This window comes from Leptopilina boulardi, unplaced genomic scaffold, assembly GCF_019393585.1.
Source record: "Leptopilina boulardi isolate dan_hultmark-lab unplaced genomic scaffold, ZJU_Lbou_2.1 LbouV2_134, whole genome shotgun sequence".
NCBI lineage: Eukaryota > Metazoa > Arthropoda > Insecta > Hymenoptera > Figitidae > Leptopilina > Leptopilina boulardi.
Window position 1 is genome coordinate 191,389 of NW_026137679.1, and position 13,749 is coordinate 205,137.

Below are 13,749 nucleotides of genomic sequence, written 5' to 3' on the forward strand. Positions count from 1 at the left end.
CGAAAATAATACAATTTTTTTACTGAAATAAAAGTGTTTCGATTTTTTAAGGTTATGGATGTTTTCTCACATTATGTATTGTAAACGGTAATTCATTTTTTTTTTAATAATTCATATTTATATAAAATTTTGTCATTTTTATACTTGATCAAAATTGTTTTATAATTTATAGTGAACATATGAAATTAAATATAATTTAAAGTTTTGTAAGGTATATTATTCAAATACTATTACGAAAATTAAATGTTTGAAAAACAATTTAATTAAATTGTTTTTTGCATCATTTATTTTTTTTTATTTGCATCATTTAAATGATGCAAAATAAATAATAAATTATTATTAATAATAAATTATAAATTATTATTATTATATAAATAATAAATAAATTATTTTTGTAACTTTTTAGAAATTTTGTTAGTATTTATATCTAAATAAACTTTTTTTTAAATCATAATTTGTAATGAAAATTTCTAAGTTAATATTGAAATTTTGATAAATTCCTGTTGTAAAATATTATGTATTTTTTATAATAAAATTCAAAATAATTTTTGGAAAGTATATACATTTTTTAAAATAAAATCTGCAATAGGTCAAGGGAATAATATAATTAATTTTATATAAATAAATAAATATAAAATTATAAATAAATACAAATTTTCAAACTAAATAATAATATTTTTGCAGGTGTATGTAAAAAATGAACAGTGATAACTCTGACAATGAAAGAAAAATTTACAGAAGATTCTTGCGTCCTGAGTTCAAAGCAAGTATGGTATCTAGTCAAACTGAAAACGCATGGAAACGCCGCATTGCTCAATCGTCCACACCAAACGCACCTCTTCCTTTTCAAAATCAAGAACGTAAGAATATTAATTACTTTTTAATTGATTAAAAAATCTAAATGTTTTTAACCATTTCGTTTAACAATACTATTTTAATATTTATGTTTTGAAATTAAATTAAATCCTATTTTTCTTTACCTTTTGATTATTTGCTTTTGTAAAAATATCTATACTAGAATTTTTAATAAATTAAACTACATTTACTATTTCAGGAAAGGCACTAATCTCACGTAGTTTGCCTCCCATCTATGTTGTTTCCGTGCCTCGGTGGAATCGGCACTGTTAGTTTTATTATTGTTTTGAGTTTTAGGTTTCAAACTTTAAATAAGTTTATTTAAAATTGTGAAAAGTTAAGTTATTGTGAAAAATAAAGAAGAAAGAAGGAGGTGAAAAAATCATCGAAAATTTGCGGGGAGACAATGTTTTTTGGATTCCAAGCTTTTTACTTAATATTCCGCTTATAGTAATGATTCAGGTTTGTTAAAAACGACATTTTTAATTGAAAAATTATTTTAAAAATAATTATAATTCAAAATTCTTTTAAATAAATTTTTTTAAAATTAAAATTTGTATTTAAAATAATTATGTAATGGTAATTCATTTTCTCTTTTCTCTCGATTAATTTTAAGTACTTTTTCTTTTTATTTTATAAAATTTTTGTTGTTTATTATTTGTATGCATTTTTATTTACTACTTATTTTTATTTATTTATTTGTATGCATTTTAATTTACTATTTATTTATTTAATTTTAAATGGTATTTTTTTTAATAAGAAAATATATTTTTCAGAGATAAAAGTGCCATTGAAGGAACGTGTGAAATTTTTCGGTGAGTTTTCGATGCTTTTTATTCAGAAAAATTTTTGCAACACAAATTAGCACAAAAATTATTTTTTATTTAAATTTTTGAATTTATTTATTAAATTTATTTTAATTTTTGTGGTGTCAAATAAAAATTATCGAGATAATATTTAGAAGAGTATTATTAAATGGAATTTATATTGAAACTGCATTGTCATAACGAAGTATTTATTATATTTAACTGAATTCTGTTTTACTAGAATTTCTATTTAGCCAAACTTTTATATAGCAGACTTTTTAACATATCGAACTCTCAATTGACACAATTTCTATTTAACAGAATTGTTGTGTAGCAAAAATGTCTAAAAACAATTTTTTATATTTTTTTATTTAAAAAATAAAATAAAAATTTTTTATTTAAATATTTTTTATTTAAATGGCTTTGCCAACTTCTTGGAAGTATTAAAATTCTTGCAAAAACTTGAAAAATTAAAAAAAAATCAATTTTGAAACTCTAAAAAACATTTTTTTACTCTAAAATCCAAAAATATTTTGAAACTCTAAAAAACATTTTTTTACTCTAAAATCCAAAAATATTGAAATTTTTGAAAAAAAATTTTTGTGCTGAATTGTGCTAGACTCCTACAAGACAACTCTTTTATTCCATTTTCAAAATTGTTGTTATTTTCCAAAAAAAAGCACAATTTTTAAAATCTGGTCAAAGCTTACGTTTAACTTTTTAATTTAAAAAATTCAGTATTTCTTATACTTTTTAAATAACTTCATTAACCTAATTAAATAACTTTTAAGAAAATTGATAACTTTTAGTAGATCTTAAGTAAGTTTTAATGATATTTTAATTTTATTTTTTAAAAAATTATATTTTAAGCTCAATTTTTTCTTAACGTTTTTTTTTATACTTTCGTGACTGTCACGTATTTGAAAAAATATATAATTTTGCAAAATTTTCTAATTTTTTTAAGTATTTTTGTGTAAAATATTTTATTTCAAGTAATAAAAATTATGTTCTGTTATAAAATAAGTCGTCTTCTCAATATTCGAGTTTTTAAAATATAATAACTATTTTACAGGCAAAAGAAAAAACAGGTGCTACAGCTCCGGTAATTTATGTTCCTCCACCTGGCGCAGCGTCAGCAATAATAATGGAAGCATTGGAAGCTGAAATGCCTCTAGTCGTATGTATCACTGAAGAAATTCCGCAACACGATATGGTTAAAGTTAAAAGGCGACTTCTCGAACAAAGTAAATCCCGTCTAATTGGTCCCAATTGTCCAGGAATCATTGCTCCCGAGCAGGTATATATTTTTTATTAATTAATTTACATAATTTTCAAAAGAGAATTCAAAACATTGATTTATTTATATCATCATTGATTAATAGGAATTTATATCATTGTAGCTTAATGTTAATTAATATCAACAATAATTAATAATTATTAAAAATTACATTAATCGATATTAATTATTGACCATATTAATTAACATTAATCGATAATAGTATAAATTACTATTAATTAATGACGATATTAATTAATATTAATTTATATCATTATCGATTAATTTTTATTAATATCGTCATTAATTAGTAATAATTATTTTAATAAAAATTAATAATAATCAGTGATTAATATTAATTATTATCATCATTTATAAATGTCAATTAATATCGTCATTAATAAATAGTAATATAGATTAATTACAATTAATGTTAAGTAATTCCGTAATTTATTAATAGCGATATTAATTAATGACAATGTTATTTAACATAAATTGATAACATTAATTAATTGTAATTTTAATTAATAGTAATTTACATCATATTCAATTAATTTTGTTAATAATAATTATCATCATTTATTATTAGTAATTTATATCATAATCTATTAATGTTTATTTCTATCGTTATTAATTATAATGAATTAATAGTAATTCATATCTATATTAATTAATGTTGAGTAATATTGATAAATAAGTGATTTTCACAAAGAGCCACAATTAAAAATAGTAATCTTTTTTTTAGGATTAACAGCTTTATCGAAAAATTCAAATTACATCTAAAAATGATTTAATTTTGGAAGAGATGGTTTTAAAATTTTTGACATTAGTTAAATTTGAAAAAATTTGTAATTGAAAATTTTTAAAAGTAATCGAAATTTTTTAGAGTTTTATTCAAATTGGTATTTAAAAAATTATGTTTCTTGAAAGTTTCAATTAAATTTTTGAAAATAATTAATTGAACATTTTTAAATGATTCGAATTTCTTAAATTTGTATTGATAATAATTGAATATTTTAAAGAACTAGCGCACTCACAGGCCGCAAGCGGCCGTCTCATTTGCTTTCTTTTTTATTTTAAATTTAGTTAAAATTACCACTTATTTTTAATTAAAATATAATTATATTTAAATAATTTTTACTTAATTCCTATCTAATTCTAATTTTATACTTTTTATTCATATTTTAATTTTTTTAAATTATTGACCTACTTATTATTAATTCTGTTTTTTATAAATTACTATTTATTAAATAAAATTCAAATTTGAACATTCATATTTTCTTTATAAAATAGAAATGACGTAACAAAACACTTTCATTTATTTATATTAAAAAAAATTTGTTTAAATCACATTCATTTTAATTTTTTTGGAAAAATTGGGTTTTTCAATTAACTTATATTAACTTTGTATTATAATAGTTTATCTCAAGTTTGGAATTAATCTATCAAATTTACTCAAATTATCATAGAGACAATTAAGAGAATATATAACAAGAAAATTTCCATAAAACAATGTTTAATTAAAATTTATTATTTAAATTATTTATTAGTAACTTTTAAATTAAAAATATCGTTTTTTGTTAGTAATAGTATACATATATAAATTAAGAAAATTAACAGGTGAATTATGGAAAATAAATACATCACGTTTTCTTAAAATAAAAATTAATTTATTTATATTAATGAAAGTGTTCACTTTTTAAAAGTGACATATTTTTATTATTTTTTAAAAAAAGTAAATTTTTTAACGAAATCTTGATCGCTTTTGTCAAGTGGTTTTTTTTCCCCATAATTCTTCGATATTTAATTTTTGTGCTGACTTCCCCAATTTTTCCAATATGTGACCTGGTATAATAATTAAGGAAATTAATTATATTTGTTATCATTATTGAAAAAATATTTAATTTTAATTCATTATTTATATAAAATTACTTTTTTACCTGATCCTGCATTTCTTGAAGCATATGCTCCGATAGTTTAATGTCCATTTTTTACCGTTTACAATTAAATTAAAATGAAACGAAAATTTTAAATTGTCAATCTTCTTTTTGGTTATGAAAAAATTTTAAAAACAATTGAAAGTCACAAGATTTTTTTTTCCTTTTATTTTGAATAAAGTAAACATAAGATATTAAACTTTCTCAGTTTTCTCCGTAAGAAATTAATGATATTCCATTTCTTTACAATCCTTTTCAGAAATGAAAAAAGTTTAAAATTTTAATTTTTTTACATTTAAATATTCAAAATAAAAATTTTTATTCCTTCTGAAAGAAATTTATTTTCTATCAAAATGGTCAGCGAAAAAATATTATTAAAATATAAATGTCATAAAAATAAATTGTAAACATACATAAAATTATGAGGTATTATTTTCACACCAAAATGAATTAAAATAATCTGCAATGCTTTGATCCATCACAGAATTATTTTAATTATTTAGACACTTTTTATTTACAGAAAAGATTATCCCAAAAATGGATTATTTTAATCTTTTTTGGTGCAACATTAAAATACTTTATAATAAAAGTAAATAGAAATAATAATAATAATTATTATATTTTTTGAAATTTTTAGTTCAACTTTTTTTCTTCTAATATTATTGCCTTCATTTTTTATAATTATAAATCTTCTACAGGCCTCAGATAATATAAACTTATTTACTTTCTTCAAAAAAATCAACTTTTATTGACTTTTTATAATAAAATGCGACTATTTCGGCTTTTGTAGTAGAAAATTTGACTTATTTTGAATGTTTGCAAAATTCAATTACTTCAAATTTTTTTAATTTTATTTTTTTTCCAAGTTATTCACTTCTAATAATTTTAATAAATTACTTGGAAAATTCAATTGTTCAAAAAAAAAGTTTCAATTAAAACTTGTATAAAATTCAATTATTAAATATAATAAATTGCCTTCTATTTTTAGATGTTTTCCAAATTCAATTGAATTCACAATTTTTTACTAAAATACTTTAACAAATTAATCACTTTTAATTATTTTAATAAATAAATTATTTTGAAAATTGAATTATTCGTGAATAAAAGCCTCTAAAATTTAATTATTGGTAAAGATTTTTAAAAAAATCTGTAGTAATTAAAAATTTTTTTTTCAACATTATTTATGTTCTTCTGAATTTCAATTACTTCTTAAATTACTCCTCATTTATTTTTAAATTATTCACTAATATTTTCTCCAAATTAATATTTTTAACAATTACTTTCAAAATGCAATCCTTACAAAACAAATTTCACTTAAAAATTATAAGAAATTCAATTATTAACTATAATAATCTTTGAATTCATTCCTTCATTCCGTCCATTCATTCATTCCGTCCGGACCCCTGCTGGGTTTTCGGTGACAGAGAAAAGAACAAGTTATGGAGAGAGAAAGATATATCTTTATTTTGCAAATGAGGGTTCACTTGACCTGCAATCTTTTAAAGAGGATTAATTAATAACTCTGAGGACCCAGGTAATAATTTCTTTCTGTCTTTATCACGTAAAAAAACTATAAAGAAAGTCTAAAACTAAATAGGTAACGCATACCTTTCTTTCTTACACCAAGGAATATAACATAAGTACTTCTTCGTTTAACATTGCGTTTCTCTATCTAGACAATTCAAAATGGCATAAGAATATCTTCGTCTAAAATCTTAATCTTCTTCCTTTTTGTTTTGAAAATAAAAATAAATATATATCTATATATATATATATATGTGTGTGCATACCTGTATTAGAGTCCCTGAAAATTTTAATAAAAAAATTTAAAAATTATTACCTAAGTTCTCAGAGTTAATTCTTATCAACAAAGGTTCTATTGTCTAAGGGTATTTTTCCATGTAATAAATGGGAGAAAAGAAATTATTACCTGGGTCCTCAGAGTTAATTCTCATTGATTATTTAACAAAGGTTCTATTGTCCAAGGGTTGGTTTTTTGTGGTAATTAATCCGGGGTTTTAATACAAGTGTATATATATGTATATATGGTATCTGTAATGAACTACTGATTAATCATATAAGAGTGTCCTTTTGCACTTATTGGCTGATCAGTAGTTACTCATTCATAGTTCTCTCATTCTATTGGATATTGGTAGTTGTATTGGATAAAAGGCAAAATTTGTTATATTGAATTAAAGGCAAAATTGGTTATATTTAATAAATGGCAAAATTTGTTATATTGGAGAGAGTGAGCGAGAGGATTAAAGATATTTAGATTTTCATGAATCAAAAATAAAATTAAACGAAGTATACTATGGCCAACATAAAAGAGTATGTTATTTTGAGTGATGAAGATTTAAAAATTGTTAAAAATAGAAATAAATTGTTAAATGACATGCATATGTACAAATTTGAAGATTTATTAAAAAAAGATTCCAATTCTTTTTTCAATATGCAAAGTACTTATACTTTTATAGCTTTAATGAGGGATGTTTAAATGTGCATCAAATGAAATATTTAATTAGATTGTTCCCTTTTAAACCAACAGTAGTTTTTGTAGTTGTTGATCAACAACCTTTTGGTAGTGTTGAGTGTGGAGTATATGCAATAGCATTTGCAACATCTATATTTTTTAACGTAATGTCAAACAGCGTAAATTATGAAACTGATAATAACAGAATGAGAAACCATTTAAAGTCAATGTTTGAAAATAATCGCTTAAATCATTTTCCGTCAATAAGAACGTCTCACAATAGGAATTCGATAATAGAGAATGATTGGAACCGTCTTTTCATAAATCGAGCTCAGGAACTTAAAAATAATATTTTGAACCCTTGTTCTGTTTTAATACTTTTCCCAGAAATAATATTAACAGAGTTCTATTAACACAATATTTAGAAATTAAACATTCTCTAAATGACACTAGTGAAGAGAAAATAATTCGTACAACTAATAATAATATGAACAAAATTTCACCACTTGAATATTCAGAAATGAAGTATTTTCTGAGTGAAGAAATTGATAAAAAGATAATTCTAGGAATTAAAGAAAAGGGAAGGCAACGCGCGAAGTTACATATGAACAGAAAATAATTAGACAAGAGAATGGTAGATTGAGAAAACGTAATCGTAATGAAACAGAAACAGAAATACAAAAGAAAGAGCGCAAAAAAAATTTGACATGCAAAAAAAGAAATTATCTATAGAAACTAAAGATGAAAAGAAAATACACAAGGATAAAAATTTGGCATGTAGGAAAGAAAAATATCAATGGAAACTCAAGATGAAAAGAAAGTGCGTCAAGAAAATAATTTGTCATGTAAGAAGAACAAATTTTCTACGGAAACGGAAGATGAAAAGAAAGTGCGTCAAGAAAAGAATTTGGCATGTGAAAACGATAACCGAAATAAAAAAGTGTAGGAGATGCAATAATGTCTTAAAGTTTTCAATGAAAGTAAGGTTCCACAGAATTATTTAGGTTTGATGAATGTAGAATGTAAGTTTTGTTATGCGTTACATTTTCTGTGTGAGAGACCGTCACATAGATTATTTAGTAGTTGCTGTCATAAGGGAAAAGTAAAGTTAAGCGCCCAAGTAGTACGGAATATTGGTTGAATCTAACATTGATATCAAGTGGGAATATTCCTGTGACATTCAGGCGATATCATAATGTCTTCACGGGGACATTCCTCGGTGATATTCACGTGTGATTCGTATGATATTGAGGGAATATTCCCGTGAAATTTGTGTGATATTGAGTGAATTATTCCTCTGATATTGAGGGAATATTCCAGTGATATTAATAAGATAATTTATAAAATTCTAACAAAATTTCAATTTATTTTCATTGATTTATTTGTTTAATTAAATATTCAAAATAAACAACATTTTAGAATTTTCTAAATTACAGGAATATTGTCTCAATATCACAGGGATATTCCCTTAATATCCCAGGAATATTTTCTTAATATTGCGTGAATTTCACGGGAATATTCCCTCAGTACCATACAAATATCACGCGAATTTCACAAGAATATCACCGTAGAATGTCCCCATGAAGCGGACATTATGATATCGCCTGAATGTCACAAAAATATTCCCGCTTGATATCTCCTTGACATTCAAGCAATATTCCGTGCTCCTTGGATGGTAGATTTAATATGAAGAAATTTTTTTTAAATTTCTAATATTAAATTTTTTGAAAAAAAAGAAGTGAATAAAGATATGGTTAATGCACACGAGCAACGTAGTCGGCCGCTTGCGGACGACAAAGTTGCTAGTTAATTTAATAAAGAACGAGTCATTTAGAAAGTTTTCGAAATTCAGAAATGTTGAAACTTTTTACTTAACTATTTCATGATAATAATTATTTCATTAATTTTTATAAATTTTAACTCATTAAAATTAGTTGAAATTATTAACTTCATAAAAAAATCTTTTTAAGTTTGACATTTATTGAATTTTGAATTCAAATTATCTTAAATTAATTGAATAGTAGAAGTAAAAAGTAAATTAATAATTGAATTTAAGAGAATTTCCAATTGAAATTATTTTAGTAATTCAATTTTTGAAGTTTTATATGAATAATTGAATTTTAGAAAGTTTTAAATTGAAATGTTTTAGAAATAATTTAATTTTCAAAATATACTTCGAATTTTTAGTAAAATTTGTAAATAAAAATTCTGAAATGCAATTATTAATTCAATAAATGATAGTTATTTTTGGATGTTTTCAATTTTCAATTAAATTACTTTGAAAATTTAATTATTTAAAATTAGTAATTTATGTAAAAAAAAATTATTTACTACCTAAGTAGTAATTTAATAGTAATTTATTTATTAAGATTTGAAAAAACAATTAAAATTTTTTTTCTGAAATGCAATGTGAGTAAAACAAGTTTTTTCTTATCTTACAAACGATCCTAAGGCCTGCTCTTGTCATTTTTTTTATTAGTGTTGGAGAAAAAAATTTAAATTCTGTCTGGTTATCAGAGAAAAGTCCAGGGAATAAAATCAAAATTTTTGTGGCAACATTAGTAGCGGAGGAAGGTTTGAAAAGTTTGAAAAAAGTCGAATTTTTGGAAATTAATTTATTAATTAATTAAAATTTATTTTCTTTTTCCAAAATACACATAATTTATATTTGGTTATAAGTTTTGAAATTCGTTATTAAATAAAACAATAAGTCAATTATTTATCAGCGATTAGAATTATTTCATCTCGATCAACAAATCCGCTAAAATTTTATCTTACAAGAAAACAAAAATAACGTATTCTTTTATAAATAAAAAGTACGTTTATACGTTTACCAAAAATAATATTGCTTTTCTTTTTTTATAAATTATTCGTCGATGGAAACAAAATGTACATGTAAATCGTATTTTAATTTTTAATTCAAGCAAGAACATTAGAAATTAATTAAATCTATTTTCTATCGAATCTAAAGAAACACAGGATCGGTATCAATAAATTTTTAAGATATTGAGCGGCGTGAAATTTATGAATACCGTAGCCATTTATGTATGTGTATGAAAATTATTCAATAAATTTTTCACGGGTGTCGATAATACAGAATTATTTACAATTTTAAATATTAGTTAACAAATAATTAATTCACCCTGAATTCGTCAATGATTTCTAAGTAGGCGTGGATAAAACAGACTTAAACAAGGAGGGGGTCCTTTATGTTTATTTCATAAACATTATGCTTCCTCATTGTGTGAAGCAAAAAATTCGCTTCCTCGTGAAGGAAGCAATGAATTTGTCCAATTCAATTGATTGATTTAAAAAATTTCGAGTTAAAAATGTTTTAAATTAATTAAATTTTTTGAAAAATAAAGAAAATTTTAATTAATTTTGAGTGAACATAAACTTTATATATACGAATCGATTCGTTTTAATGCAAGGAATACAATTATTTTATTCATCAACTTGAATTTAAAAAAAACACAAAATTTTTTAGCTAAAATATGAATTTTCGATTTTTCAATTTTTATTAATTCTCAAATTTTAAATCAAATCTATACTTTATATATACCAACCAATTCGTTTCAATGCAGGGTATAAAATTATTTCATATATAAACATGAATTTAAATAAACACATCATTTTTTAGCTAAAATGAGAATTTTTGATTTTTTAACTTTCTTTAATTCTTTAAATTTCAATCAAATCTATACTTTATATATATCAATCGATTCATCTTGACATAAAGAAGACGATTATATTATATATTACCTTAAATTTTTCGATTTAAAAAATTTTTCAATTAAAAAAAAATTTTTGGAAAAAAGACGATAAAATTTTTTTTTTTTGGGTATTTTTAAAAATCCTTTCGTCATTTTTGAGAGATTAATGTGTTAAATAAGCCTACCAAATTTTATCCAAATCCATTAAAACCTGTTAAGGATATCGTGTTCACAAAAACGATGCACACACACATACACACACACACACACATACACACACATACATACATCCGGACAATTGATCAGGATCTCATATAACATGTTTCTATATAGAGGAAAATTTGTTTTCACCATTTTTAAAAAGTTTATAAACGAAAGGACTACATAGCTTCCTCCACGAGGAAGCAAAAAACAATTATTTTTTCGATGTCTAAATCGACAAGGGCAAATATGAAGTAAAGTTTTCTTTTTTTTAATATTGAACGTAAACTCAGAAGAAAAAAAGAGAAGTTCATTAAAGTCTGAATCAGAAAAAGCCAAGACAACGAATAATGATTAAAAAAAATGCATTCAATATTACTGCGAGAGTCCAGCTGCAGTTGAAGGATTAAGGTATATTCTGAAGATTAATACCGGTCGATCAATAGTTTGTGAAATGTGTCATGAATAGTGCGATGAGTTGTCTATTTTTCTGCGACCGATTTATCAGTCGTGAGCATCTCCGTCTCTTATATAAATAGTTCTCGTTAGTGAAAGAGTCCAAAAATGGATCAGCTAACTTTTACTGACAGCAGAGTCTTGCTGAAAGTGAGATAAATTAAAAAGAGAACGGTATTCGTACCGTGGAATGTTATTGCTGTTATCCGTTACGACATGCGAGACGAAAAAAAAATACTCTCAATTTTACCTTGTTATTTTAAAAATTGACGAAAAGGATAAATCTTCAAAATTGTGGCACAAAACTTGAAAAATTGATTGTATGAGAGGGCCCACGCTACTGTTTTCCAATCATCGAGCGCATATTATCGATGGGATTAGATTTTTCACTGCCTTTCATCGACAACCTATTAGATTTCATTTTCTTCTCTTCGACGTTTAATTTAGTTTCTCATCGGGAAATCTCATCGGGAAAGTAAATCGGAAGATCGCTTAATACTTTAGTAAATCCTGTAAAAAAATGCAGTTAGTTGAAAGAAAAATTTTTTTAATCGTATCCAAATTATATAATATTTAAATTTAATTTAAAAATTTTTAATTGTTATTTTTGTTTAAATTAACAAATTAACAACAGCCTTCCTTATTTTTGACGCTAATCGTTTAGCCTTTGTAAAATGAGTAAGTACTAGAGATCCAAACAGTTCAAAGTGTGTCAGTTTTGAATTCACAGAATCTTCCAATTCTTTTTTCTGAAAAATTATGGCAACTTTTTCAAAGCTTAGTTTTAAGAGCGACAAAATGGTGTATTTATTATCTTCAGTAAGTCTTTTTTCCCCGTAGATTTCCAATCTCTGCATAAGGACATGAAAAATTTCAAATTTTTCACTTAAGTTTGTTATTCTTTCCCACAATCTATGCTCAAAAATCATATCCTTATTTGTAAAACAAACATAGGCAAGGTAAGAAAAATCTTCAATACTGGGCTGATCTGGTTCGATACTTATAAGATATTCTATGATGTCAAAATAATTTTTTAAATTGTTCGAAGAATCATTTTTCAATTTAATAATTTGTTTACATTCAATGGTAATTATTTTATTGTTCGTCATTTGTGAGTATCCGGTTTTGAAAATCCCGGCTTCTACTGCAATTTCAATTTCTTCCTTACTTCTATTACAAAGTATCATTGTTTGTAACAGTGTAAAACCATTTACACAAGTTCCCGTATCAGAGCAACATGTATTCAGTAATGTTGCGATTTGAGTAATCGGAAAATAGAATTTTATAGAATAATAAATTGCCAAACTAACAACATCATATTGATCCTTAATCGCACCAACGTACTCCATTATGTAGTCGTCTATTAATTCACTATCATTGAAAGTTGCTAACTGCAACAACTTTCTAACATGAACATCATTGACGTCCTCTGGGCAAATAAGGTGATTCATCTTTGTTATCCTAAAAAGAACGAATAAGATTAGATTCTACCTATATTGTTATATTTTTGTTCTACGTGAAGTGAGAGCGCTCTCACTAAATGGAGTTTTGATGCAAATTTTAATTTTTCTATTGTTAAATCAGTTTTATAATATTAGAAAAGATTAATAATAAAACAAAATTAAAATTAATAATAAAAAAACAAAATAATAATAAATTTCCTTTAAAAAAAATAAAAACAAAAAAAAATTCAAACAATAATTATACTTTCCATTACTAAGTTTCAATTATTAGTTAATTAATAGTATTAGCAATTAATTAGAATTAATTAGTAATTAGAAACAATAACTATCAATTCTTTTTTTCCAAATCATCAATTTTTGATTTTCATCTCTAATTTAGAATTTCTTTGCAATAAAAGATATTAAAAGTCCTTACGTGTAATTCTTGAAATCCATCGTGAAGTATTTTATTTCACTGTCATTTTTTGTATCCCATTCCGATTTTGGATTCGATGTTCCTTGCAATAAACATTTCTCCTGATGACTTTTCAGATATGGATTAATTACATCACTCATCGTTCGAACCAAGG

The 13,749-nt window shown here is 23.6% G+C and overlaps 1 protein-coding gene across 3 annotated transcripts; it reads right to left on the reverse strand.

Annotated features, from left to right (window-relative positions):
- Positions 1–11,106: 11,106 nt before the first annotated feature.
- LOC127291362 (uncharacterized) lies at positions 11,107–13,749 on the reverse strand. Of its 3 annotated transcripts, none has more exons than XM_051320449.1 (3): positions 13,596–13,749; positions 13,028–13,178; positions 11,107–12,568 (listed from the first exon to the last, which is right to left on the reverse strand). In XM_051320449.1, exons 1-3 carry the CDS (start codon positions 13,733–13,735, stop codon positions 12,329–12,331), a joined length of 531 nt encoding a protein of 176 aa, XP_051176406.1. In that variant the 5' UTR covers positions 13,736–13,749; the 3' UTR covers positions 11,107–12,328. The 3 variants fall into 3 exon arrangements, 2 of the variants coding, with proteins under 2 accessions (XP_051176406.1, XP_051176405.1); XR_007844595.1 differs by having other exon boundaries at positions 11,108–11,861; positions 11,968–13,178; XM_051320448.1 differs by having other exon boundaries at positions 11,108–13,178.

Bases quoted from the DNA above. Each gene is read 5' to 3' on its own strand.
- LOC127291362 (XM_051320448.1), bottom strand. From the start codon at position 13,735: ATGAGTGATGTAATTAATCCATATCTGAAAAGTCATCAGGAGAAATGT. The intron at 13,179-13,595 runs GTAAGGACTTTT...CGTTCTTTTTAG, and splicing joins ATGGATTTCAAGAATTACAC to GATAACAAAGATGAATCACC.